Source organism: Cryptomeria japonica, chromosome 6 (assembly GCF_030272615.1).
Source record: "Cryptomeria japonica chromosome 6, Sugi_1.0, whole genome shotgun sequence".
NCBI lineage: Eukaryota > Viridiplantae > Streptophyta > Pinopsida > Cupressales > Cupressaceae > Cryptomeria > Cryptomeria japonica.
This window is the reverse complement of record NC_081410.1, coordinates 40,110,677-40,134,973: the sequence shown is the minus strand read 5'-3', so window position 1 is coordinate 40,134,973 and position 24,297 is coordinate 40,110,677. Positions and strand designations below refer to the sequence as shown.

The following is a 24,297-nucleotide window of genomic DNA, read 5'->3' as shown; positions in this document are numbered from 1 at the left end:
ATGTAGAGGTGATTGTCACAAATATACGACAAAGAGAATCACAGCCAAAGATAAAACACAGTCAAATCAAGTAGCGTTTGTGTCAATAGATATTGCTACAGCCAATAAAATATCGATGTAAGAGGTGATAGCTCAAACAAAGTGGAATGAGGCAATGATGTGAATCAAAAGGAGGCTTTGAACAATAATAATTAATCAACAAAAGTGCGCTGCCTATGAAGATCCCAAGCAATAGCTAAATGCATAAAACATTGTCTTGCCACCTCAAATGTAATAAGTTTGCTGCAGCTCAAACCAATAGCAATATATATGATTGCCACAACCAATGGAGAGATATAGGTTGGCCTAAAATAGAATCTCACCACCTTTAATATATTGCCACCTTGATAATAAATGGTTAAAAAAGGACGGCTAAACAATAATAATGTGCCTTGAGCTAATAAAATAGTTGCCACCCTTAAAATTGGCTCAATATATATCGATGCCACTTTTGAATATTCAAGTATGCCTCAATCAAAGGAAATGAGCTATTATTATATATATCGCCTCAAACAATAATTGGCTACAATATTTAATATATGCAACGGATGAAAGTGAAGTCAACTTCAGTGAAAAATGGCTCCACAATATGATATCGCATTTGCCAATATTTGGATTGATGAAGTATTGCTGCTCATGAGGATACCACCAAATTTCCAATTGCAACGAGACATTTTGGTAATGAGATCACAACCACAAGAAAATTGATGTATGTAATTGCAACAATATAAGCTTAAGATAGAAGCAATACCAAAACCTTAATGAAATTTAATATTGCCTCCCACTTACAGATATGAGACAAATGATGAGTACAAAATCGGCCAAAATGTGGTGAAATAAAAATTTGGATCAAAATTTAAACGCCAATTGACTGATAATATCGTATCAATGCCTTAATAAGATTGGACATTGGACCAAGTTCTGCAAAAAGGAGCCTGATAGAACCATTTTTTCTTGTGAACTAGTCAAATGGAAGGAAGCATTTTTTTTCACCTCTAATGGATCTCTATCAAGCGCTCAATTATTTGATACGAGAAGGAACTTTGCTTGGCCAAAGCTTTGATACCATGTTGGAAAGATCAAGATCCCATAGTGAAGCTGCACACACTTCAGGGATCAACCAAGAAATAAACCAACCACAAGAGAACGTTGCAACATAAGCATGAATGAACAATGGAGATCACAATGAAATGATTGAGATGAAATTGATGCGATACAATGTACAAATGGGCCTTCCTTATAAAGGCAAGGTGATAAGGTAGGCAACTACCTTGATACAATATTAAATACATGATGCATTATGAAACTAATATTAAATAATGAGTTGTGACTTATATCTATCTAGATTGACACCGAGGATAACTAACATGAATAATATAAAATGATTAGTTTCATGTGACAGCTAAGCTATACTAAGTAAACTTAACAATGTGAATAGGTGCTAACTATGAAATAGTTAGGATATAACCTTATTCACACCTACACATGCCTTTCAATGATGTGTGCTAATGTTCGCAAGAACTCTAGGTGCTTGTGATTTGAGATAAACACGTTTCTTAGATTCTCCACAATAGGGATTGCTTGAGAGTAGGAATCGGTTGATACATCTTGAAAGGCTTTTAGGTTATCCTCGAGATTTTGGACATACTCAAAGAGGAACCTAAGAGCATCCTCATGATCTACAAGAGGGGGAGTACCAGGTGTTCTAGAAGGGTTAGAAGCAAGGTATGACAAAGAGTAGTTGGGGGGTAAACCCATAGAGTATTGCTATGTCTTAAAACTTGGTCCCTCTTGAAGAGGACTATTTTGATGCTTAAAATGTGACATGTTAAAATTGCAGATACTCCTAATTATCTCCCCAAAAGAGGCAAATTGGGTTGTGAAACTCATAAAAATGGCACAACACTCAATCTCTCTACCTTTTGAACGAAAGGAGAAGGCTGAAGTTGTTTTTAATGTTTAAACAAGTGTTTTCAAATATGCAATTTTAATTATAGGTTGCTGAGAATGTCAAGTTAACCAAAACATAGTGAAGGAAATAGAACTCTATTAAAGGAGATGAATCTTGTGAGAGTCCAATTTCCTACTGCATTTAGATAAACCAGATATAGGACACCAATCTGATTTATCTGATTGTAATTGGAAATATAAAACAAGTACAATGTTTCTTCTAATGTGGATTCCAAATTACAATAAAATAAATGAAGTAATTGTCTTTAATGTAAGATTACAGCTTAATAATGACAAAATTAGAAAGTACAAATATTAAAGGTTATTCTGTGACTTGCATTGGCCCTATATATCAGATGCTAGCACCTGGCATGAACTACAACACAACATGTTGTCTTGTATGAACACACAACAAGGGTCTAGAAAATGTCATGGAAATATGTAATTGCACAACTATCGAGGCAATGGAAGTGCAAAGCATACAAGAATAAAGTAAGAAAAAGCACAAAGTATTAAAATTATAAAGTAAACTATTAAAGAGCAACGGAAAGTGATCACCAATCTCATCGAGGCTATGAAGAACTTCAGAGAACCTACATATAGGAAGACAAAATAAAGTGGTAGGGTGGTTATTTAGGGGCTTGCCTCAGTTAAACCCCCGTTTTGGTCTTTCAACCTCCACGGACAGCCAAGTAGATGGATGGATAAATAGAGCAAGGTATAATGCTATGTCAATATTTAAATATCAAAAGCTGCAAGCACAAATTACCACAGTGGAAGAGTGCAACCAGCCCAACATGAAAATACCTCTTGGAAGCTACCATGATCTCCCAAGGAATGGTTTTCTCAATGCCAATGGATTGTACTCAGCTCATATGGTGGAAATAAGTTACATGCAAGAGCTTCAAAGAGTGTTGTATCATAGTGAAAGCTTCAAAGAGAGCAAGAGAGCAGTAGTGTCAAGAGTGTTAACTTAGGGGTTAGCTTGTTTCTATTTTGTTTCTTGCTTCCCATTTTGTTAACTTAGGGGTTATCTTGTGTAACTTTCAGATTCATTAGGCCTAGATTCTAACTTAAGGATAGATTTTAGTGTAAATAGGGTCAATACATATCTAGTTAGCTTTCTAGGTTGACCTATACACATTAGTTAAGTCTCCACTTAGGGACTTTTACCTTTTTGTCTCATTTCATGTGGTTGAGAAACATGTATTCACCTTTTGAGACACTCATCTCATGCACACTTACACATGCTCAAACACTTGTCATATGAGAAAACATGTGTTGCACATTTGGAGGGGAAGTCAATCATTCAATCATACCTTCCTACCTCCTCTACCTTGCCTATACATGCAAGGCACTCATTGTGTTTGTGCTCATTTGTTTACTAGTGGAAGGATATCTTTGTGTTGCTTTCAGATCTTGGCTTCTCCAACAAAATGTACGTCAAAGATCATGTCACAATATCAAATAGTTTATAGTGATGTATAGTCCCATGGATTTTTTTCACTTAGGAAAATTATCTAATTACAAAAGAAATTTCAATTAATGTTTTTGTTACACGATTCGAAGGCTTTTCTTTAAGAAATTGTTTTTGATTTTTAAAGAATTGAACTTATTGATGATGTCTCCTTATTGAGGCATCTTGTTCTTTTTGATACAAAAATGTCTATCAACAAAATATTATGTAACAAGAATGGAAACAATGCTAGTAGTTTACTTTAAGGGGTTGTTTCATCTTAGTTACCTAGATTGAAAAGTTTGATTTATTATGATGTATTTTTTTTTTTTTTTTGAAAATTTGGAGTTATGGAATTCTATAAATTTTCTATAGGAATTGTAAAGTTCAGATTGAATTGAAGAAACTTAGACATTCCAAAAAATATGGACATGTTGGGATATGGTAATGGATTTCAGAGGACATGAATGGTTTCCCTCCAAAAGCTTGTCCAAATTTATTCAAGCTCATTGCGCACTTGCTAGCCTTTCAGAGTAGGGTTTGGCCTTGAGTAGCAAGCGATTTTGGGAATCGGTGATCTTAGTCAAATTAACAAATTATGTTAGAGTGGTGGGTTATGTGTATGCATGATTGCCATCAAGGGAGTAAAAGAGGGGATATATGGTTTCTTGTTGCAACTTTTGTAGTTGCTCAAAAAGGTTCCTATTCCCTATTGCTTACTAGAGCAACAAGATAGCAGGGTAGGTCTAATTCTCTTGGCATGCTATTTGATTAGCATCTATATGTATGGGAAGATCCAAGATGTTTGCTATTGTTGTATGAATTAGGTTGTTGATAATTTATTTTTTTGATTTTAGGTAGCCTTCAAAATTGCCTAGGTTGAAAGTGCATATTTTCTCTAAACTTGTACAAATAGATCTGCACCATTTATGTGGGTCCTTTGAAGGCTAATGAAGTTTTTATGACATGCAATCATTTACTAATGACTTCTTGGTATACAAATGCTAGAAGAATCTTTGTTTTGAGTGTTATCAGGTAAGCTTTGTGTTTGTAAAATTTTAATCTTTGTTTATTTGTTCCCATGCCCATTTCTCGAGAAGTTGGCACTTTTAGGTTATTTGTTGTCTAAAACAAATGATTATTGAAATTAGAATACATAAAACTCATGCTATTGGGTCACTTAGAGTTATCAATGCTTGTAATATATCATTGGGGTTGTGTGGCGTATATGGATGCTATATATCTCGTGTATGGAAGCTATGCATGCTAGTGAGCCACAGGTGTTAACAAGCCTCCATGTGCAAGTACCTTTTATAATTGTATTGGGTTTAGTAACTTTTGAGCTTTCCTACTTGTTGGTTGAAAATTTTGTACACCTGGGGGATGTGCAAAATTGTGGTTTCAGCCACAGTGTGAGTATGATACTCTCCTAATTTAGGGAAGGCTCTCCCTATCGACAAACTAAACTAATCTAATATGGATGGGACAACAGTGTTTCTTCTTCTTTCAAGAAAAACTATACTCTTTTCTCTTCACAGAAAAGTAATAGCAATTGGAAATAAATAACAACAAATACAAAAATGAGACTTTTTTGTAGGATTTTTGGAACATAAAGGGAAGCAAAGTTTCCATGAAGGCACAAAGACCTCCGTCACTTCCCCGGGACGGGAAAACAAAAAGAAAGCTGATAGTCTTCAACTATCTATTCCCCTATCAACCTTTTTTAGATGATTTTCTGCTAACTAAGCACAATATGTAGTAGCTCAAAGTCTAACTACATGATGCACTTCACCTTACTTGCACAAGTTTTAAAAATAGAAGTAGCACAAAGTCTACAAGCTATCTTCCCACTTTAGCTTTCCACACTAGTTTCAGATATGGTAAGTAGCTCAAAGTCTGCAAGACTAAACCTGAAAACTAGACATATAACTCTAAATACAATTCGTAGCTCAAAGTTTGCAAGATTGAATTTAAATCCCTCTTTCACAATAGAACAAAACTCACAATCAACTCTAGAAAATGTCGTCACATAACAACTTGAATTGGCACAAAATCTCAACATAACTTGCCTCTTTTATTGGAAGCAATCTGATTTACATCTAAGCTCAAAGTCTTAGAGTGCACATACAAACTGGCAGAATTTTGTTGCATTGCCAAAAGATATCAATTACAATAGACACCCTCAAGTATTTATAGGAGAGGAGTCATGAGAAAAAGGTGGGAGGATCCCAACTAACTTGAGAAATTCTCTCAACCACCAAAGACTTGTTCAATAACTAACTATGACTTATTCCAACTACAATCCTAATTGAACACAACTTGTAGTTGCTTTACTTGTAATTACAAAAGTGCAAGTGATGAGTTAACTTGCAATTACAAAGTTATTTTTTTTTTACATGCAACTTGTCAAAACAAAATTACAAATGCATAACTAAAACTATTCCATGTGTCTAAAGACATGACTCTAACTGCATCATCCTTTGTCTGTGATGATCTTCATGTCGCTTCAGGATGCTAGAACTTGAAGTATTCTGGATCGGTAAAGACATCTTGAACCAGAACAGGAACTTGCATCTTAATCTTTTTGCTTGGGGTAGGACTAGCTTTTCAAGAGGGAAATGGGTGCCTTCCCCTTTCCATGTCATGGCCATCTTTGTTTTGAAAGCATTCTATGCTCTCAACCATGAATTGTTGCTGTATCTCTTCTTTGTATCATGCTCCAATCTTGAAATTTGCTTGCAAAATAAGGTCCATGCCTTAATCCATTGATTTGGTAGATCGTGTGTGCAAACCGAATTGACAAGGGAAAGGATAAACTGATGCAAAAATGGGCTCACAAGTGAATTTCGGGTTCTAGAAGCTGCATTACATGTGTGGGAAAAACAAGAGCATTAACTTGCAATTGTGGAGAACAAACATGCAACTTCATATGTGTAATGGGTAAACACAAGTTTGCACTTGTAATTGGACCTTTAAAACTCATTTTCAAGTGTTTTTGAGTGCATTTTGGACCAATTTCGGGTTCTGGATGGTTGACTGCAAGTGAAGACTTTAAATGGGAAAAATGAGTGAAGGTGTGAAACGAGTGGATGAAATGGTGGGAATGGTATGTACGGATGATGGCAATGAACATGGATGGAAATGGAAGGATTTTGAGAATGTCGTCTTCAAGAAAATGGGAAGAACCTGATTTTGAAAGAATGGGTATTTTTCATCTTTGAAATTTGGAATTTCAACAAAAGATGGTTAAAATATTCCAGCCAAAGGGGAAGATCAATTATTTTCATCCTACTTGCAATTGGGATTTAAAATCCCGAATGCAAGTAAAGAGGGAAAATGGGGAAGATCAATGCAATTTACAAATTGCTTTGCAAAGGGGAAAATCTCTCACAAAACCAATTTTACGCAAGAACTAACAAAACAAACATATATACAAATTGATCAAGGAAACCCAAACAAAGAAGAAAGGAAAGAACCATACCTTGATCAATCAAAATGCCCTCCAAGAAGCAAGAAGCAATCCTTGAAAGAGAAGACAATGAACCTCATAAATAGATACAAGAAGGAGATTCAAACCCTAGCCACGTTTTTCCAAAACGCCTTATGCAGCAAAAACAACTATCAAAATGGCATGAGAATTGGTCAAATCTTCATCCAAACCCCAATATAAAAATAGAGGTGAATTGAAATCTTTTAGGCAAAATCTGCAATATAACATCTTTGTGAGTACCCCATGAAAGGCCAACTAGTTTGCATGAAGTTAAAGGTTGCAATCAATATGTAATGGCATGTGCCATATAGCAAGCGACTCGATAGTGTCCTCTTCAAAGGTGGCAGAAATGGTTGTGCTTTGGGGGGATGTTCTCCCCAAGTCTTGGAAATGTCCCGCTATTAGGGATGCAGTTTTTTTTTTTTGGGGGGGGGGGGGGTGGGGACATGTCCTTGTGGAACACTCAGTCATTGCCCAACTCTCTCACCATTTCAACCAATTTGAAATCTAATCTTATATTTAAATTGATTCCATGGTTTCTTTTCTTTTGGCATCATTTTACAACTTAACATATTGACGTTATTTTTCTTTGTTTGTGGAGTTCATATATTTGTTTTATATTGTGCTACATTAATAATCCTTCCATGGCATTGTAGTTAGGGTTAAAAACTTCATAACTTCTAGTCCTTTGTCATTGAAGAGTGTTAGAAGAAGTGGTGATGTCTAATTGTATGATAGATTGCAATTTTGTTCTTTGTCTTTGGGTTGATTTTTAAAAGAATGAGTGAGATCCCATAATTCATGTGGAAAAGATAACTTTTTGACTTCAAATTTGCATTTCTTGTGGAGTGAGGAAGGAAATGAAGCTCATTTGGAAAGATTTGGAGTTGTGGGTCTCTTTTGGTGCGAGATTTTACTTGCATTAAAATATTGAGGGCTGGTAAAAGAAGTCTTGTTTAGGTATGATGGTATCAAATTTGATTGCATTTTTCAATTTGTTGCCAAAACTTGTAAGGGGTTCACTTTTATCTTGTTGAGAAATTTACTTATTTATCCATTATTGATGCATTAAGTGTATCCATTCATCTAGCGTTTGGATTATTGATGTAGTTGAGGAGACATCTACGACTTGGTTTGAGAGTTTTCTCTATTTTTATCAATTGAGGCTACCTATAGAGTTGAGTTTGTTCCTAGAGAGATTGTATTAGTTGATGCGTCAATAGAGAGATTTTTGGGTATTGATTCTGCCTTGTTGAGTGCTTGCATTTAGCAAGGATGTTAGTTGTTTTGATTTAGCCAAAAGTGGATGTGATTTTGGTAGGGGTGATGGAAGCAATGATTGAGATAGTGTTGTTGTTGTTGGTTGAAAATTTTGTACACTTGGGGAAATATACAAAATTGTGGTTTCAACCACAACGTGTGAATAAAACTCTCCTAATCAAGGGAAGGCTCCCCCTATCTAACTACAACTTTGAAAATAAAATAGGATGGGACAACAATCTTTCTTCTTCTTTCAAGAAAGACAATATCTTTTTCTCTTCACAGAAAAGAATAGCAATTGAATATAAACAACAGTAACCACTTTCAAATGAAATGAGAGAAAGGAAATGAAGTTTCCTGAAAGCGCAAAGACTTCCGTCACTTCCTTCGGGACGGGACGACAATATCAAGCTCAAAGACTTGATTATATGAAGTCCTATCTACCCTTTTCTACACTAATGCTATAAAGAACAAGTTATGACAACTCAAAGACTGAAATACCTTATTCTTTTCTTCTTTAAAACAATGAGAAGTAGTGTAAGCTCAAAGACTCACAGCTATTTCCCACACAATCTACTTCTAAATTCTGTTTAAGAACAAGTGTAAGAACAAAGGCTTACAACTTTTTCCAATAGAACTTCTACTTTAACTAAATTAATCTTCAATACTTGTAGCTCAAAGACTGCAAATCAAATTCGATTAAGCTCTCAAAGAAACACTTGCAAAGAAGGAAATATGGAACACCAACTCAAGAATGTAGCACAAAGACTCAAAGCTTGAGTAATTTTCTTCTATTCCTTTCAATCTTTCAATCTTTCAAGTTTTTGCTTGCTTTCAAAAAGATAAAGATTACAATAGACCCTTCAAGTATTTATAGAAGAGGAGCCTTGAGAAAAAGGTGGGAGGATCCTAACTAACTTGAGAGGTTCTCTCAACCACCAAGACTTATTCAATAACTAACTAAGACTTCAATAACTAACTAAGACTTATTCCAACTGCAGTCCTAATTGAACACAACTTGTAGTTGCTTTAAATGTAATTACAAAAGTGCAAGTAATAAGTTAACTTGCAATTACAAAGTTATTTTTTTTTACATGTAACTTGTCAAAACGAAATTACAAATGCATAACTAAAACTATTCCATGTGTCTAAAGACACGATTCTAACTGCATCATCCTTTGTCTATGATGATCTTCGTGTCGCTTCAGGATGCTAGAACTTGAAGTATTTTGGATTGGTAAAGACATCTTGAACCGGAACGTGAACTTGCATCCTTGTCTTCTTGCTTGGGGTAGTACTATCTTTTCAGGAGGGAAAGGGTTGCCTTCCTCTTTTCATGTCATGACCATCTTTGTCTTGAAAGCATTCTGTGCTCTCAACCATGAATTGTTGTTGTATCTCTTCTTTGTATCATCCTTCATTCTTGAAATCTTCTTGCAAAATAAGGCCCATGCCTTAATCCATTGATTTGGTAGATCGTGTGTTCAAACTGGACTGACAAGGGAAGAGATAAATTGATGCAAAAATGGGCTCACAAGTGAATTTCGGGTTTTGCAAGTTGCATTACACGTGTGGGGAAAACAAGAGTATTAACTTGCAATTGCGGGGAACAAACATGCAACTTCATATGTGTAATGGGTAACTACAAGTTTGCACTTGTAATTGGACCTTTAGAACTCATTTTCAAGTGTTTTTTAAGTGCATTTTGGACCAATTTCGGGTTTTGGATGGTTGACCGCAGGTAGATTTTAAATGGGGAAAATGAATGAAGGTGTGAAATGAGTGGATGAAATGGTATGTACAGATGATGGAAATGAATATGAGTGAAAATGAAAAGATTTTGGGAAGATCGTCTTCAAGAAAATGGGAAGAACTTTCAACATGTAATCCGGTTCTACAGATGATGGAAATTTGAAAGAATGGGTATTTTTCATCTTTGCAACTTGGAATTTCAACCAAAGATGGTTAAATTTTTTTAACCGTAAGGGAAGAACAATGATTTTCATCCAACTTGTAATCGGGATTTAAAATCCCGAATGCAAGTAAAGAGGGAAAATGGGGAAGAACAATGCAATTCTAAAATTGCTATACAAAGGGGAAAATCTTTCTCACAAAACCGATTTTTGGGGAAGAACCAACCATTTACAACTAGAAAGGAAAAACAAGAAAACAAGAAAATGAAACAAAGAAAGAAAAGAAATCAAACCTTGCTTCAAACTGAAAATGCCTCTTCAAAAAGATGATCAGTCTTTGAAAGAAGGAAGGAGAACTCTTAAAAAGAAATTAACCGCATTCCAAAACCCTAGCCACGTTTTTGAAAAAACGCCATATGTATCAAAACGTGGCAGTAAATGCAAAGGAAATGGCGTGAAAGATGTTTGAATCTCTTTCAACCCTCAACGCCTTATCATTCCAAGCAAAAACGATTTATAAGATTGCTGATTCGTGGCATTTCAAATGGCAAAAAACGTGATTGCTGTTGTAAATAAAAAAACCAGCAATCTTAACCTCCATGTGGCGTGAAAGGTGTCTAACAATGCATGAAAATAGGAAGGAATCCTAAACGCCTTCCTCCAACAAATTCTCCACAAAAATTTGCTAAAAATCCTCAAAAAACGTTTTTCCCTTGCAAATCAGGTTTTTGGAGACAAAGTGCAAGTTCGAATTGCATAAAACAATGAAAATCGGGTTTTTTGGAGGATATAACAAGTTTAAAATTTCACTTTTTCAACATGTTAGGCAAAATCGGGATTTTTTGACCAAATAGCAAGTTTAAAATGTCAAAAATGCACTTTATAAGCAAAATCGGGTTTTTGGAGACAAAGTGCAAGTTTAAAATTGTCACTTTTTCATTTTCAAGGCAAAATCGAGATTTTTTGAGAGAGATGCAACTTTAAAGTCACTTGTAAAGGGGAAATAGAAACCCTATAACAAGTTATAATTTACTTGCACACATGTAATAGGGGTTTAAAATCCCTATTACATGTAAAAACCATTAAAGTAGGGGTTTTTGGAAAGAATTACAAGTTTACTTGTAACCTAACCAAAAAATCCCTATTGTAACTGAAAAAGCCAAAAAACAACAAAAACAATAAAAGGGAAATAAAAAGCAAATTACAAGTTTTTATTTTTCAATAAAGTGCACATATAATAAGCTAAAAATTTCCCTACAAAAACCAAAACAATGGAAATCATTAAAACTTGCAATTCAAGGAAAATTCTCCACTTGCAGTCGGGATTTTAAAACCCGAAATTGAAGGAAAGACATAGCAAACGAACCCAGAATGCGACGAAATTCGAAATGTAGTTCGAGGATGGATTGAGGATTAAGCCAGTCCAAGGATTAGTCAAAATTCTGTCTCGGTAAGCGTGCCATAGAGTAATTTTTTTTCATTTTTTCACAAAAATTTCATGTAATGGTCCTTTTTTTAGAACAAAAATGAGGACAACAGTTGTGAAGGGGGAGTGGGGTTGTATTTTACTTTGTTATCATGGCTTTCAATTACATATGATGGGTGTGTTGGCTCGTGTGTGAGGGCTATCCATGCTCAATATTAGTATGTTGATTTCATGTTTTGCTTCCAAGAGTTGGTTTGTGGGGATATTGGAAGCCATGTCTCTGAAAGGATTTGCTTCGTTCTTTTGTTATATGCCAATTGTTTGAAGAGGTTTGAATACAACTATTTATGGGCATTCCAGATCGTACAATGTCGACTTGGAGATGACAATAGGTTTTAAGGCCTAGACCTTGCATCATTCTCATTTTAAATTTCCTTGAATTGTGTGGTTTGATGTTTTTTTTCTAGATGTGTGATTTTTGGAGAATATGCATGTCGTGTGGTTGACTTATTTGACTCATAGTCGCATCCAACATTTTGAATTTTTGGATGATCATTTTCTACTGGCTTTATTCTGATTTTGTGAATGAGTATGTTCCAATGCTGCAATTTTTGGAGTTCCATAATGGGAGTAGCATGTGGTGATCATATTATTGTTTGAATTAATGTCATCATTTTTCATTGGTTCTCTTTGTGTTTGAGAGACCATTGCTTTGCCTTTTCAGAGTATAATTTGTTTGTTGAAGAATTCTATGGAGATGATGATGCTATTTCAATTTTTGAGTGTTCAGTTGAGATTTTGGCTGATGAATTCAGTGATTCTACTGTTTGATGCTGGTAAGAGGGGATGCGGTTCTTTTTCCTACCTCTTGAGTGTGATGTTGGTTGGGGGGATGAGATTGCCTCATGATAGTTCTTTTGCAACATAACTTCTCTTTCATGGGTGAATGAGATCGGTTTCTATTCCTTGATGCAGATGTGAACATTGAGGATCGTGAGGACTTGAAAGTGCAGTTGCTCATTTGTGGAGATGGATCAATTTGATGTTTTCTTTTAGATTTTTTTTTTTGGGAGCATATGACATTGACATAATTGACTCACAATCATAGCCAACAATTTGACTTTTTTGGATGATTGATTTTGTGTTTGTGCCATGTTTTTGGGCATGCGTTTTAGATATTGCAATAGAAGAGAGACAATGGTTGGGTGCAATAAATGCCATCTCCTAGGTGATTCACAATGACATGCCTATTTGAATTTTCTAGTTACCATAATGCCATTTATGGCACTCTTTGTCTCCTAGTGTCATATTATTGTTACACATTTCTAGTTGCAACAAGGGCTGCCAGTTGCTATTGTGTCCTAGATGATTGACAATGACATGGCTTGTAAAATCTCTAGTTCCTACTAGAAATTTATTGATATATTCAAGTTTTTAGATTTTGCTATAAAAGTGAATATGAAATGTTTACTAGTATGCAAGTTATAAGTTTGTAATCAAAAAAGAAAATTATATAAGAAATTGCTCAAAACTAAGATTATGAATGTCAAACTTTTAAAAAAAACTAGGGTTGGCTATCATGGATAGATGTATCTTCCTTTATTTTCATTTCAATTTCAAAAATGTTTTATAGAATTCTACTTGAATAGATGTGAGTGAAATAAATTTTTATTGCATGTTGGTGATATTTGTAAAGCTTTTGGAGAAAATTGTGCTCAACATACTTTTGTGTTAATGTTTTGGATCACATTTTGTGATCCATTATCAGGATATTCCAAAAAAGGAGTAAATATTTATTGCATTTTGCTAGGCCCCTCTTATTTAGAGAAGACATTTTATTATATTCATCTTGTGCATATTTTAATTTCTGTACTTCTAACATGTTCAATAACCAATGATCCTTTAGTGAGAAGCCAGCGTATGTAGATTTTAAAATACCTGAAGGCTTGAAGCAATCTCAAATAAAATCAAATTCAGAATATAAATGCGTGACACTTGTTGAAATTTGAGATGATAAATACTTTTAAGCTTATGCTGTTAACTGAATGTCCAGAACTGCAGACCAAAATATTATTAAAACTATATAAAAATCTTGTTATTTAATATTTTTGAAGATTCTTCTGGAAATATAATGAATGACTGTTGGGAAGAAGCTTATGTATATGTTTCATTAGCATTCCCTAGGATGTACTTGTTCTTAATTGCAGATATAATATTTCAGTTGAACAAGTGAAACAAGTGTTACATGTCTACTCAACAGATTTGTTTGATTGTAAATAATTGAAAGGATGCAGAAATGTCTAAGTTTTTATGATTTCTTTTTCATGGATGGATGCGGTCAGCAATAAAAAATCTGCCCCTACATCAATAATGTCAATATTACTGTGGCACAGTTCTCCTGCACTTTAACAATAGATGATATTTTTTACTGGTGGCTGGTTATTGTGTGTGCATGCAAAGTAAGGTTGATAGAATTGTGCACTTCAAACTCAAAGTACCATTGTCTATCATATTGGATTTACAGCATAACATTTCTACTTCTGGAATGGTATAAACTAAAACTTTTATGATCTGTGTTGCAGACACTGGGATTGATGCAAATGAATGCGTATCAGTCTATCTTGGTATGCACGTTTCCTTTCATTCTGTGTTAAGTTCTTATCATTTTGAGTACTCTCCCTGTCTCTACCTACTGATTTATTTGTCTGTCTAGAACACACACATATTTTACCCTTGAATCATATTGTTTTATCAACAGCATCTTTTGTAATTTCATGATGTTCTGATAACTAGCTTTAAAATTCAGTAGGAAAGATGCTTTTACTTTTCATTTAAACTTGTTATCATTTTATATCTTTGATTCGTTTTTTTTATATGGTCTTATTGATTAGGAAAATGATAATAATTAATATGTTTTTATTTTTTTGGTTCAATTTTGACAATATGTAATAGATGAATTGTTTGAAGACAAATAGGAAAATAGAACCACTATTTACTTTCGAATACAAACTTATTTTAGCTTTTAGATCAAATTACAGGTGTCCGTGTAGATGAACTGTTAGCTTTCAGATACAAATAGGTTTTCTATAAAACCCTTGTTTTGGGAGTCTCAGCTTTTTCATCTGGAAACCAATCTTTTTCTTTGTGTCTTTTCTTATTTAAATAAACTTCAATTTTCTAATTTGGGGTGAGTGGGATCCATAAAATTCCTTACATTTATCTTCTCTTAGCTCCAAAACATGCTGCCATGGCAGGTACACATTAGATATGACAGCAACTATTTAAGAGCATATGTTTCCAGCAGTGAATCATCATTTGAGGGGTTTCTGAGCAGTGTAAATGGGTTTTCAAAACGCTGAAGTATTGGAAATGTGCTTCTTTAGAGAAATGCCTGTAGTTGGAACTTTTCTGTAACATGACTTGGATATTCAATCTCCCAAATTTGAATGTGTAATAGAATGCATTTCAAGAGCACCAAATACATTTTTTTTCGATGTGGTCACCTCACAATGTTATTTTTTTTTTAATAAACTCATTCAGCACAGTACCCAAGTTTTTATTATGACACATTTTGCTACTCTTTGTATTTCCATTGGTTGTAGTGAGCAGCCTAGAAGAAATGCAAGACGCAAAGAAATTGGAAGATCAAGGATTGTCGTTCAATCCAGAGTATATGGAACAGTTTGTGGGAGAAGATGGAAAGATTTATGGCTACAAAGGTTTGAAAGTGAGTTTTCTCAATTTTTTAAAGAACTGGCATTTTATATGTTTTTTGTTCATGTTTGATGCTTGGGCGAAGGATTTGACAACAACTGTGCTCAGTGTTGCCTTTTGGATTTGAATGCTTTCCTACCAGATCAGTACTGCTTGCAATCTAAAAGTATTTATCAAGTTTAGTTTAAACGTGTATACGGGAAAGTCAGATCAAATTGCCACATATGCCTCAGGACAGTTTGACAGAATACATTTTTTTCTAGTTATCTATAAATTTTGCAATTTTTGTGAAGAAATGGCCACTACTAATTGGCTTTCATTGGATGGATAATTAAGCATACATCATCTCTATCATGAATAATTGGCCCTTCCTGTCAGTTGAACCCAAAAATGTACAACTTTCTTAGTTTTTATATTTTATGTACAACTTTGATTTGTTTTATCTTTTATTGTAAATTACAAACTACAAAGTATCAATACTCATCATTTAGATATAATTTCCAAGATTTAAATGCCAATCTTGAATTTGTTGTCCTATTCACCTTGATCAGAACCTGCTTGGAAACTATTATTTTCTTTACTGCTTCTATCGGAGCGGATTTTTTGAACCTTGCATGCGTCTTGTTTATTTTAATCTGAAAATTGGTTGTATGCATGTCTTTCCCTGTGGTCAAGGTTTCTTATTTTGATTTCTTTATTCAATCCTCAAAAGACCATATTGGTCAAACAATCTTATTATTTGTTTTCCATGCATTCTGCATATCAAGCTTGACATGCATACCACTCTACGATCCAAAACCTTGTTTGAGAAGTTAGGATTTAGAAGGATCTCCAGCTAGGCACTCTTGCAGGTATGCTACAGGTTGTTGTAGATGAGCAACAGTGAGACAAGATCTCAGTAACTGTGCAAGTGATATTAGTTGCTGTGCAAGTGGTTTCAGCTGTTGCTTAAGAGGTCTTAGTTGTTGTGCAAGTGTTAGTTGTTGCAAAAGTATCTCCCATGCTGCTTTGGTGTTGACCATGTGCTTAAGGTTGTTTTAAGGCAAAGGAATATGAGGACAGTTGTTTTCTTTTGTGGCAGCCATTTGAGTTCATAATGGGCCATATTGGTTGTATTCCATGATGAACGGCATTAGGGTGGCAAACTTAATCATTGGTAGGTTGCTCTTCCCCCTGGGTTGCGACAATTGTGATGTTTTGCTGTCAATTTAGATTCGGCATGGGCTGTTTTGGATTGAAGTGTTTTTTTTTTTTTTTTTCGGTGGAGGCTTTTTTTTTGAGTACTGGGAGGGTGGTTGTTTTTCCTTCCCCGTCCAAGTGTGATAAATTGGTTAGAATGTTTATATTGGCTGGCCTTGTGGTTTTCAAGAAAGTCCGTTAGAATAAGGGAAAAATGGATGGACTTCCAAGTTGGGATGTAATATTGAATACAAGGTAAATGACATAATGAGAATATTAACAAAATAATGATTCAACCCGATTTAGCATGTGATGAAACCAATATGATTAATGTAATAGTGGACAAGCAAATATAAATATGTAAACTATGTAAACACTAGATATGTGTGGAGAAACTTTGTAGAAAGAAACTTCACCACCAAAGAGACCAAAACCTCGAAAATAAGACAACAATCAAATGCGTACATCAATACAATCATTTATCCCTTTGAAAATATGACAACATAATATGCAAAGAAGTGTACTAATTCTATTCCAAGCCTCCAATATATACAAAAGTCAGAAACAAGAACTTTTCAAGTGGAATCATAAATGGTCAAGCAACTTGGAATATTAGATAAACTTACTTGAAATATTGGCTTAAAATGACTAATTCCATTAGACAAACTTACTAAGAGTAGTGAATAACCAACTAACTTAATAGATCCATTGTTCTCAAGGGTTATCAACTTAGACTTTTATAGATCAAGTGGTATTAGAGCCCAACTTTCCTTTTGGGCAATGGGTATTAGAGAATGTCTTTGGTTTGTGATTGACAGAACTGCAAGTTGTTGGTGAAGTAGTGGAGATGAAAGGGAGTCCTCCACGCAAGATGTAGAAAGGCAAATAAAATCATGTGCGTCAAGCACTTCAAGCATTTTTGTTTGCCCTCAAGTGGGGAAATTAGAGACTCTAAAGATGGGACAGCAGCAGGAGAAGGTTGCAGAGAGTCCCATGACCATTCATGTAAGGGCAAGGAGGCATCAAAGAGTGGAGAGAAAGAAGAAAAAGGGAAAAGTATTCAAGGTGAGTGCAAAGCATCTCTTGAAAGAGGAGCTAAATCCAAAGAAACTTCCAGCACAAGGAGTGGTTTGAGGAGTCCAAGAAAGAAAGGGGATGTGAAGAAGTCCCTTATGTGTTTCTTTTGCCATAGGAAAAGGCATATATCTATGTATTTCTGGGAAGCACACCCTTGTAAAATCTGTTGTTTGAGAAATCATAGTATGTGTTGGAAGACGAATTCAACCATGAAGAATAAGAACCTCCAAGGAGGTTAAGTCATTTGAAAATGGGGGCTATGAGTGTAGTGAGATAGAAGTCTATCACAAGAAATGTAACCCTCATTGGGATAAATTTGTTTGTCTACTCTACCAAAGGAAGGTGGACAGAAAGACAAAGATGGAATGAAATGTGTAGAGAATGCATACTCATAAGGAGCAACGAGGAGAAAGGTTGTATTATATTTTATAATAACAAAATGGCATTTGAATCTTTGATACTGATAGTATGATACTTGATCCTTGATCAATGATATTATGATAGTGATAAAGATAATTGTTTAAGTTGTCAATTCTGGTTTCCACTCTCAAACCTCTTCATTGTAATCAAATTCCTTATATGACAAGAGATCCCATTAAGTAGTGGGGATCTAGGTATGGAGACCTAAATGGGGTTGAGGGGTAGCACACCTCATGGTGGATTTGGGGGCATCATTGTCATCAAGGTCAAGTGGTAGCACCCCTTGTGGGAGTTTGGGGGCAACACCCTTAATGGGGTCAAGGGGCAACTTAAGGAAGAAATTAGATATTTTATAGATTTTTGCGAAGATTTTTTTTTTTTTCTGCAAACATTGTGTGAGGAAGTGTGAGGGGTGTTCATGCATTTATAGGGCAATATTGTAACATTTTTTGACTATTTGTTTTTGCTTTTTGTGTTTTTTCATGTTTTGAATTTTAACGTGTTTGGTGAGTACTCACCAAAAACTTGATGTTTAACTCGCAAGTAATTCAATGAGGTGAAAAATCGCCAAGTTTGCCAACTATGGGATGAGGTCAAAGAGGCTATTTTGCATTACTATGGTGGAAACAGATTAAAATATGAAATCATTTGGTGCATCATTGATTGTAGATGGAGGAATTAATTCCTCCAACTGATTTATGTCTTGGCCTACTACTTGAACCCAAAGTTATGCTTCTCTAATACCTTTAAAGCTGATTAGTGAGTCATGGTAGAGGTTATCTCATGCATTCATAATATGATGTTAGAAAATGAAATGAGAGTCAAAGTTTTTGATGAGTTGGATGTCAACAAAGGTGCAGAGGGAGGTTCATTTCCTTCATTCAAGCAATTCAAAGGAGGTAAAAACAACTAGGTATAATCCTTTAATTTTTAGCTCAATTCTAGAAGTAAAAGTAGAAACTTGAAAGTTTGAACAAGCTCTAAATTTTTACTTTAATATTTTTTCTTTGTAGTTTTTTTGTGGGAGAATTATGGAGCTGACGCACCAAATCTTTGGAGGATAGCTATTTGTGTTTTGTCTCAGCCTTGTAGTGTTTTTAGGTGTGAATGTAATTGGAGCCTATTTGAGAGCACACAAAGAAGAGAAACATGTTGACACAAGTGCACCAAGATAACCTTGTTTTTTGTATGATACAACCTTCGCCTTCAAACCAAAAATGTGGAGGGTCCCATGATGCCATTGACTTATATTACATCGATCCTTTTGATGGTTGGATTGTTGAAGAACATAGTGATGTCCTACTTATTGATGATGATCTTGCTGAATCTGAGAGAGTTGTACAAGCAACAAAGTTGGATGTAATGGAGGAAAATGAAGACAATTATGAGGAAACAATCAGTCATTATTTTGATATTGACTTATTTTGTATTTTGGGGCCTGAAAAATTAAGTTACACTAGGAGGGGGAAGAGGAAGATGTAGATGGCCGTTTTTTGACATATCATCATATGTAAACAGTTATAGTGCTATTATAAATTTATTATTTATAATTTTGTTGTATAATATTGTAATATTTGACTTTGAAACTTTGAGATTCTAAATTTTGTGAGTTTAAGAGACATAGGACATATGTAATGTTTGAATTATGACAAATTGATGATCAAATTAGACTTTTGTGTTCTCTAATGTATTAGTATCTTTTTTTGTGTAATAACGAGGTTTTTCTTTTTGTTGCTGTGTTTTGCTGAATCCCAAGTCCAAGTCAAATTATTTGGCTGTCGAGTTTGTGTTTCAAACCATGGTGCAAACACATCCAATTATGTCAACAAATGCTACTGGATCTTTATCAAGAGGATTTTTACAAAGAGGACTGGATAATAAGCTAAAAATTGTCTGCTTGGAGATGTTTTGATCATAGTGCTGGATGTTTAGAAAGAAGAATGCTATGGTAACAAAGTTCTGAATAGAAAGAGGTTTCTGATGTAACAAGCTATCCAATATACAGAAATTGTCTACAAATACATGTTCATTGAATTTTATCATGATTTGTTAAATGATTTTCCTTGAGTAGCAGGGGTTCTTTTAAAATGAAGCATTTGTCTAGTTCCTTAAGAAACTTGAAGTTGGTGGCTTATTGTGCACAGCTGCTAGTTCATATTTGATGCTTGTGCTATGCAACGAGTCTTAAAATACCTTATTCTTTGCATGGAAATAAGTCTTAGTGCATATTTAATCAACTGGAGCTTGTTAATGGCTTTTGTAGTACAAATTTCCTCATTAAGGAATGTTTCTTATTCGAAAGAACCATGATAGTGTTACACTGATTTCTGTCCTCCGTAATGATTTTGATGGTTTACCAGCCTACTTGTTTGCTTTTTATTCTGAGCATTAGCTTGCCTCAGGCTTTGAATGTTTTACGAGCAATGATGTTATTCTTATGTAGTTTTTTGCATAGTGTTGAGACTTGCAGATTTGAGTTCATGTCATGCTCAGCTAGTCTGCAGCCCTAATTTGCATGCTCTGCAGAGACTGGGAAGAATAGAAAATCAACATGAAATTTTCAAACAAAACCATTAAAAAGCTATATATTAATTTTTTTTATTGCCAATTTCTTTAAGTTTTGGTTGATTTTTTCTACTGAATCCGAGTCTTAGTCACAAAGCAGCTTTGCCAAGATTTCACCTAGTCTTAAGTCCCAAATTTTCAACTCTGCGGTTTTGGGATCTAAACTTTTTATTATTATTGCAAATAGTCATGTTTCTTTCTATTGAGGATGTTTTGGAAGATTTATAATGATCATAAAGTCATTAGTATAGTTTCAACTTTCACATAACTTTTTTCATGGGAACATTATTTGTTTCAGAGCTTATTAATGCCTCAGTGAATTTTGTGTCACCTAAGAGATTTCACTGAGAAACAAGAATGGGTTCAAATTGCTGGTGATATTGTGAGTCAGTAAATTGGAAAAGTGTTGTGTGGGCATGAGTTGTATTCATGGTGACAATTAGACTGCAATATGTCAAAGTTGAATGCCTTGTACGAAGACCATGTGACTAAAACGTGTCTGACTGATGCAGATTGATGTGTGGCTTAATTCGCTGTCGTTTCATGCTTACGCAGATATCCAATATGAAAACAAAATTGAGGCAAGTTCATTGCTTATCATTGTTTTGCCATTCCTTGGAAAATTTATTAGGAAGCTCTCTATGTACATTTTTTCTGTAACCTTTTAATGGTCTTGCTCAACAGGATAGCAAGAGTGAGAAAAGAACAACAGACTTGAAAGATCTTATGAAGGTAGGTTCCTATTAATGACAGGTTCATTTCTTTCTGTGAAGTACTATATATAGATATGTAGTCCCCATGTTAATGGTTTTTTATTTACTAACAAAGTGGGTTTCATCAGAAAATATTTGGGCAGGGTTTGATGGAAGATCGTGATGCCTTTATACAAAGCCTTTCAAGTAACAGTCACCATATTGAGTATGCATGTCTCCCGGGCTTTTAAACTAGTTTGTCAATTGCATTTGCCAGAGGTTATGCACATTATTGTGTGTTTCTGTAATGACAGCTTGAATGTTTTTGTAGGAGCCTGATTCACAATGTAGGCGAGATTATAGAAACATGTGAGATTCATACAGACAAGACCTTAACTGTGCAGGGAGATTCGGGAATATTGGGAACAGTGACCTCTGAGGAGGTGATAATTTCATACACCTATATATTTGGCTTTTTGGAAATCTTCATGGGAACAATTTTTCATAAATCTTTTTCTTCTCTTGAAAATTAATTGCCCGTAGTTCATATGAAAATTTAGTTACTTCTGTCAAACAATACGAGGTGATTCTAGATTTCTTTTTTTTACTTGGGCAAGGCAGATTATACATCTGGAATTGGCGGATCCTGGGGTAAAGGAATGGCATTCACGCTTGGTACCACTGGTTCTTCTTCTTGTTGAAGGCAAGATATGTTAATTTTTCAAAACACAATTCTTATTAAGATATTCATTGTATGGAAGTTTCTTTAAAATGTATATAAACAAAACCGAACCTTTGAGTTAGACCTCTGTCAATTGGTTTCTGATTTTTGAATTGCTATGGTGATAGGCAGCCAACCTATAGAGCAAGATGACACAAAATGGGAAATGTATATTGCAATTCAGAGGGAGTTACTGAATGAAGGTGATACCAGGCATAAGCTTCTGGGGTTCTGCATCGTTTATCGTTTCTATCATTATCCAGATAGCACCCGTCTAAGGATCAGCCAGGTTATGAATTTTTTCTTTTTCATCTTTTCAGACTTGAACCAAATTTGTTTGCACTAAGATTCTTTGTGGTGGTATTGATGTCTCTGTTATTTTTGTTTTTATGGTATCCTGGTACTCACAGATTTTGGTTTTCCCACCTTATCAAGGTAAAGGGCATGGTTTGCACATCTTAGAGGCTGTAAATAAAATTGCAGTTCAACGAGATTCTTATGATGTAACAGTAGAAGAACCATCACTGTCTCTTCAAGAACTGCGGGATTGCATGGATACTTTGCGTCTTCTTTCTTTTCACCAAGTAAGATGTGCTATTAAGCCAGTGGTAGAGAGGTTGAAGCAAGCAAAAGTGTCTGACAACACAACACTTGATCATTCACTGGAAGGAAATGGAAAAGGTGAATCTTCATTTGCCTTAAAGACAAACTCAAAAAGTAGAAGCTGGTGGTTTCCATCTCCAGAATTAGTAGAGGAAGTGAGGAAGCATTTGAAGATTAATAAGAAGCAGTTCAAACGATGTTGGGAGACTCTAGTCTTTTTGAATCTGGATCAATCAGATTCACAGTGTCAGGAGAGTTATCAGATCCTCCTCATGGAGCAGATAATGTCGGAGCTTTTTGATAATTCTAGTGAGAAGATTGCAAATGGTAAGCGTGTGATTGACATAGGTGACGACCATGACAGTTCAAATTCATTTATGATGATTCGGACAAAAGGAAGTAATGCAGGCACTGATGGTTCTGTATTGCCTGTGCCAATGGAGGATGGGAATGGAGTAGAATCACGAGAAGATCAGTTAAAGGCTGTGTTTGAAGAGAGGCTAGAAGAGATTACACATGTTGCAGACAAAGTATCTCGCCACTGCAAACCCTTGGGCATTCAAGTACCCATAGTTTCTCCATGATTATCAAGTGCTACTTATCAATTAACATTATAACAAATTTTACCATCTAGCACCTCAAATTTGTTTGAGGCTGCTCGGTCCTTCGTTGCAAGAGTTGAATCTCTCTGTTTTGCCAGGGCTTTCTCTCTCTCTCATGTTGAGAATTCAATCAGAGAAATGGGAACACTTCCTTGTATTTTTACACCTTGTAATTCTTTAGGTTGGTCAGAACAAGTAGTTTAACATAATATTTCTAATTTATGCTTTTTATGAATGCCTAGATTTTTTTGTTTCTTTTTCCTAGTATGCCCTCAAATATGCTTGTGACAGACTACATATAGTTGACAAAAACTGATGATTGGAGTTTGGTTTCAAATGTGAATTTTATTAACATCTATAACATGTTTGAAAGCCTTCCTATGAATAAGTAAATTTTTTCTGGCTACATTTCTCTTAACTTTCTAATTTCTAGACAGGTTACTTTTGGTGTCTCTTTGTTCGTAAACCAAATTTAATGGATTCTTACTGTAAGCAGTAATTTGTTTAAAAATTGACATAATTAAAACTAGCCTGCTCTTATGAAGGGAAATCATTCTAATTTGCAGTTTTGCAGTTTATAATGTATTCTAAATAAAAATGGGCAAACATGGGAGTTTATTATGTTTTGATTGGAAAAGGAAAATGTAATTCATCTGATCCACTAAAGCTACGCCATTACAATTACGACAATCGAGTGACTTTGAATGAATCAAAGCCTCGTTGAAGTCCCTGGTTGTGCTGGTGGCCAAGTTTGTTTTGACTATCCCTCGTTTTGTAACCTGGGCGAACTGAAGGCAGAAGCATGGTGCAAAATGCCAATAATGTTGTTCTAGCATTGTTTTGTAATATGCACTCCTATTTTGCCTTTAACAGTTTTTATTGTTTTTGTTTTGTGTTTTGCAATACTTTGTATAATAAAGAAAAGTTAAGATAATAGAACTTGCAGCAATTAAACAACTCAAAATTGACAATATTAAAAATTTCACAATGTTGAAATGTTCTAAATCTAATTTATGAACTCAAGGAAATGTATTTCAAACGCACACACAAGATGCAGCAAAGAAGTATGGTCTGTTATCAAAATTTGCAAACTGGCACCAATAATAATGGATGCCGAACACCAGAATCACCTCCAAAGGCCAAGAAGATGACATCTTTGTGCTCACTAACCCTAGTTGATCCCAAACAAT

General features: G+C 34.8%; 1 protein-coding gene across 1 annotated transcript in view; it reads left to right on the top strand.

Annotated features, from left to right (window-relative positions):
• Positions 1 to 23,367, top strand: part of LOC131072129 (probable histone acetyltransferase type B catalytic subunit) — a 43,755-nt gene extending 20,388 nt beyond the window's left edge. The window contains exons 2-10 of the mRNA XM_058008192.2: positions 14,117 to 14,158; positions 15,137 to 15,261; positions 21,002 to 21,070; positions 21,174 to 21,221; positions 21,331 to 21,407; positions 21,513 to 21,624; positions 21,803 to 21,884; positions 22,031 to 22,191; positions 22,313 to 23,367. Coding sequence (XP_057864175.2) covers positions 14,117 to 14,158; positions 15,137 to 15,261; positions 21,002 to 21,070; positions 21,174 to 21,221; positions 21,331 to 21,407; positions 21,513 to 21,624; positions 21,803 to 21,884; positions 22,031 to 22,191; positions 22,313 to 23,089 — 1,493 coding nt within the window. The 3' untranslated portion in view covers positions 23,090 to 23,367. The remainder of the gene's footprint in view (positions 1 to 14,116; positions 14,159 to 15,136; positions 15,262 to 21,001; positions 21,071 to 21,173; positions 21,222 to 21,330; positions 21,408 to 21,512; positions 21,625 to 21,802; positions 21,885 to 22,030; positions 22,192 to 22,312) is intronic.
• The last annotated feature ends 930 nt before the right edge of the window (positions 23,368 to 24,297 follow it).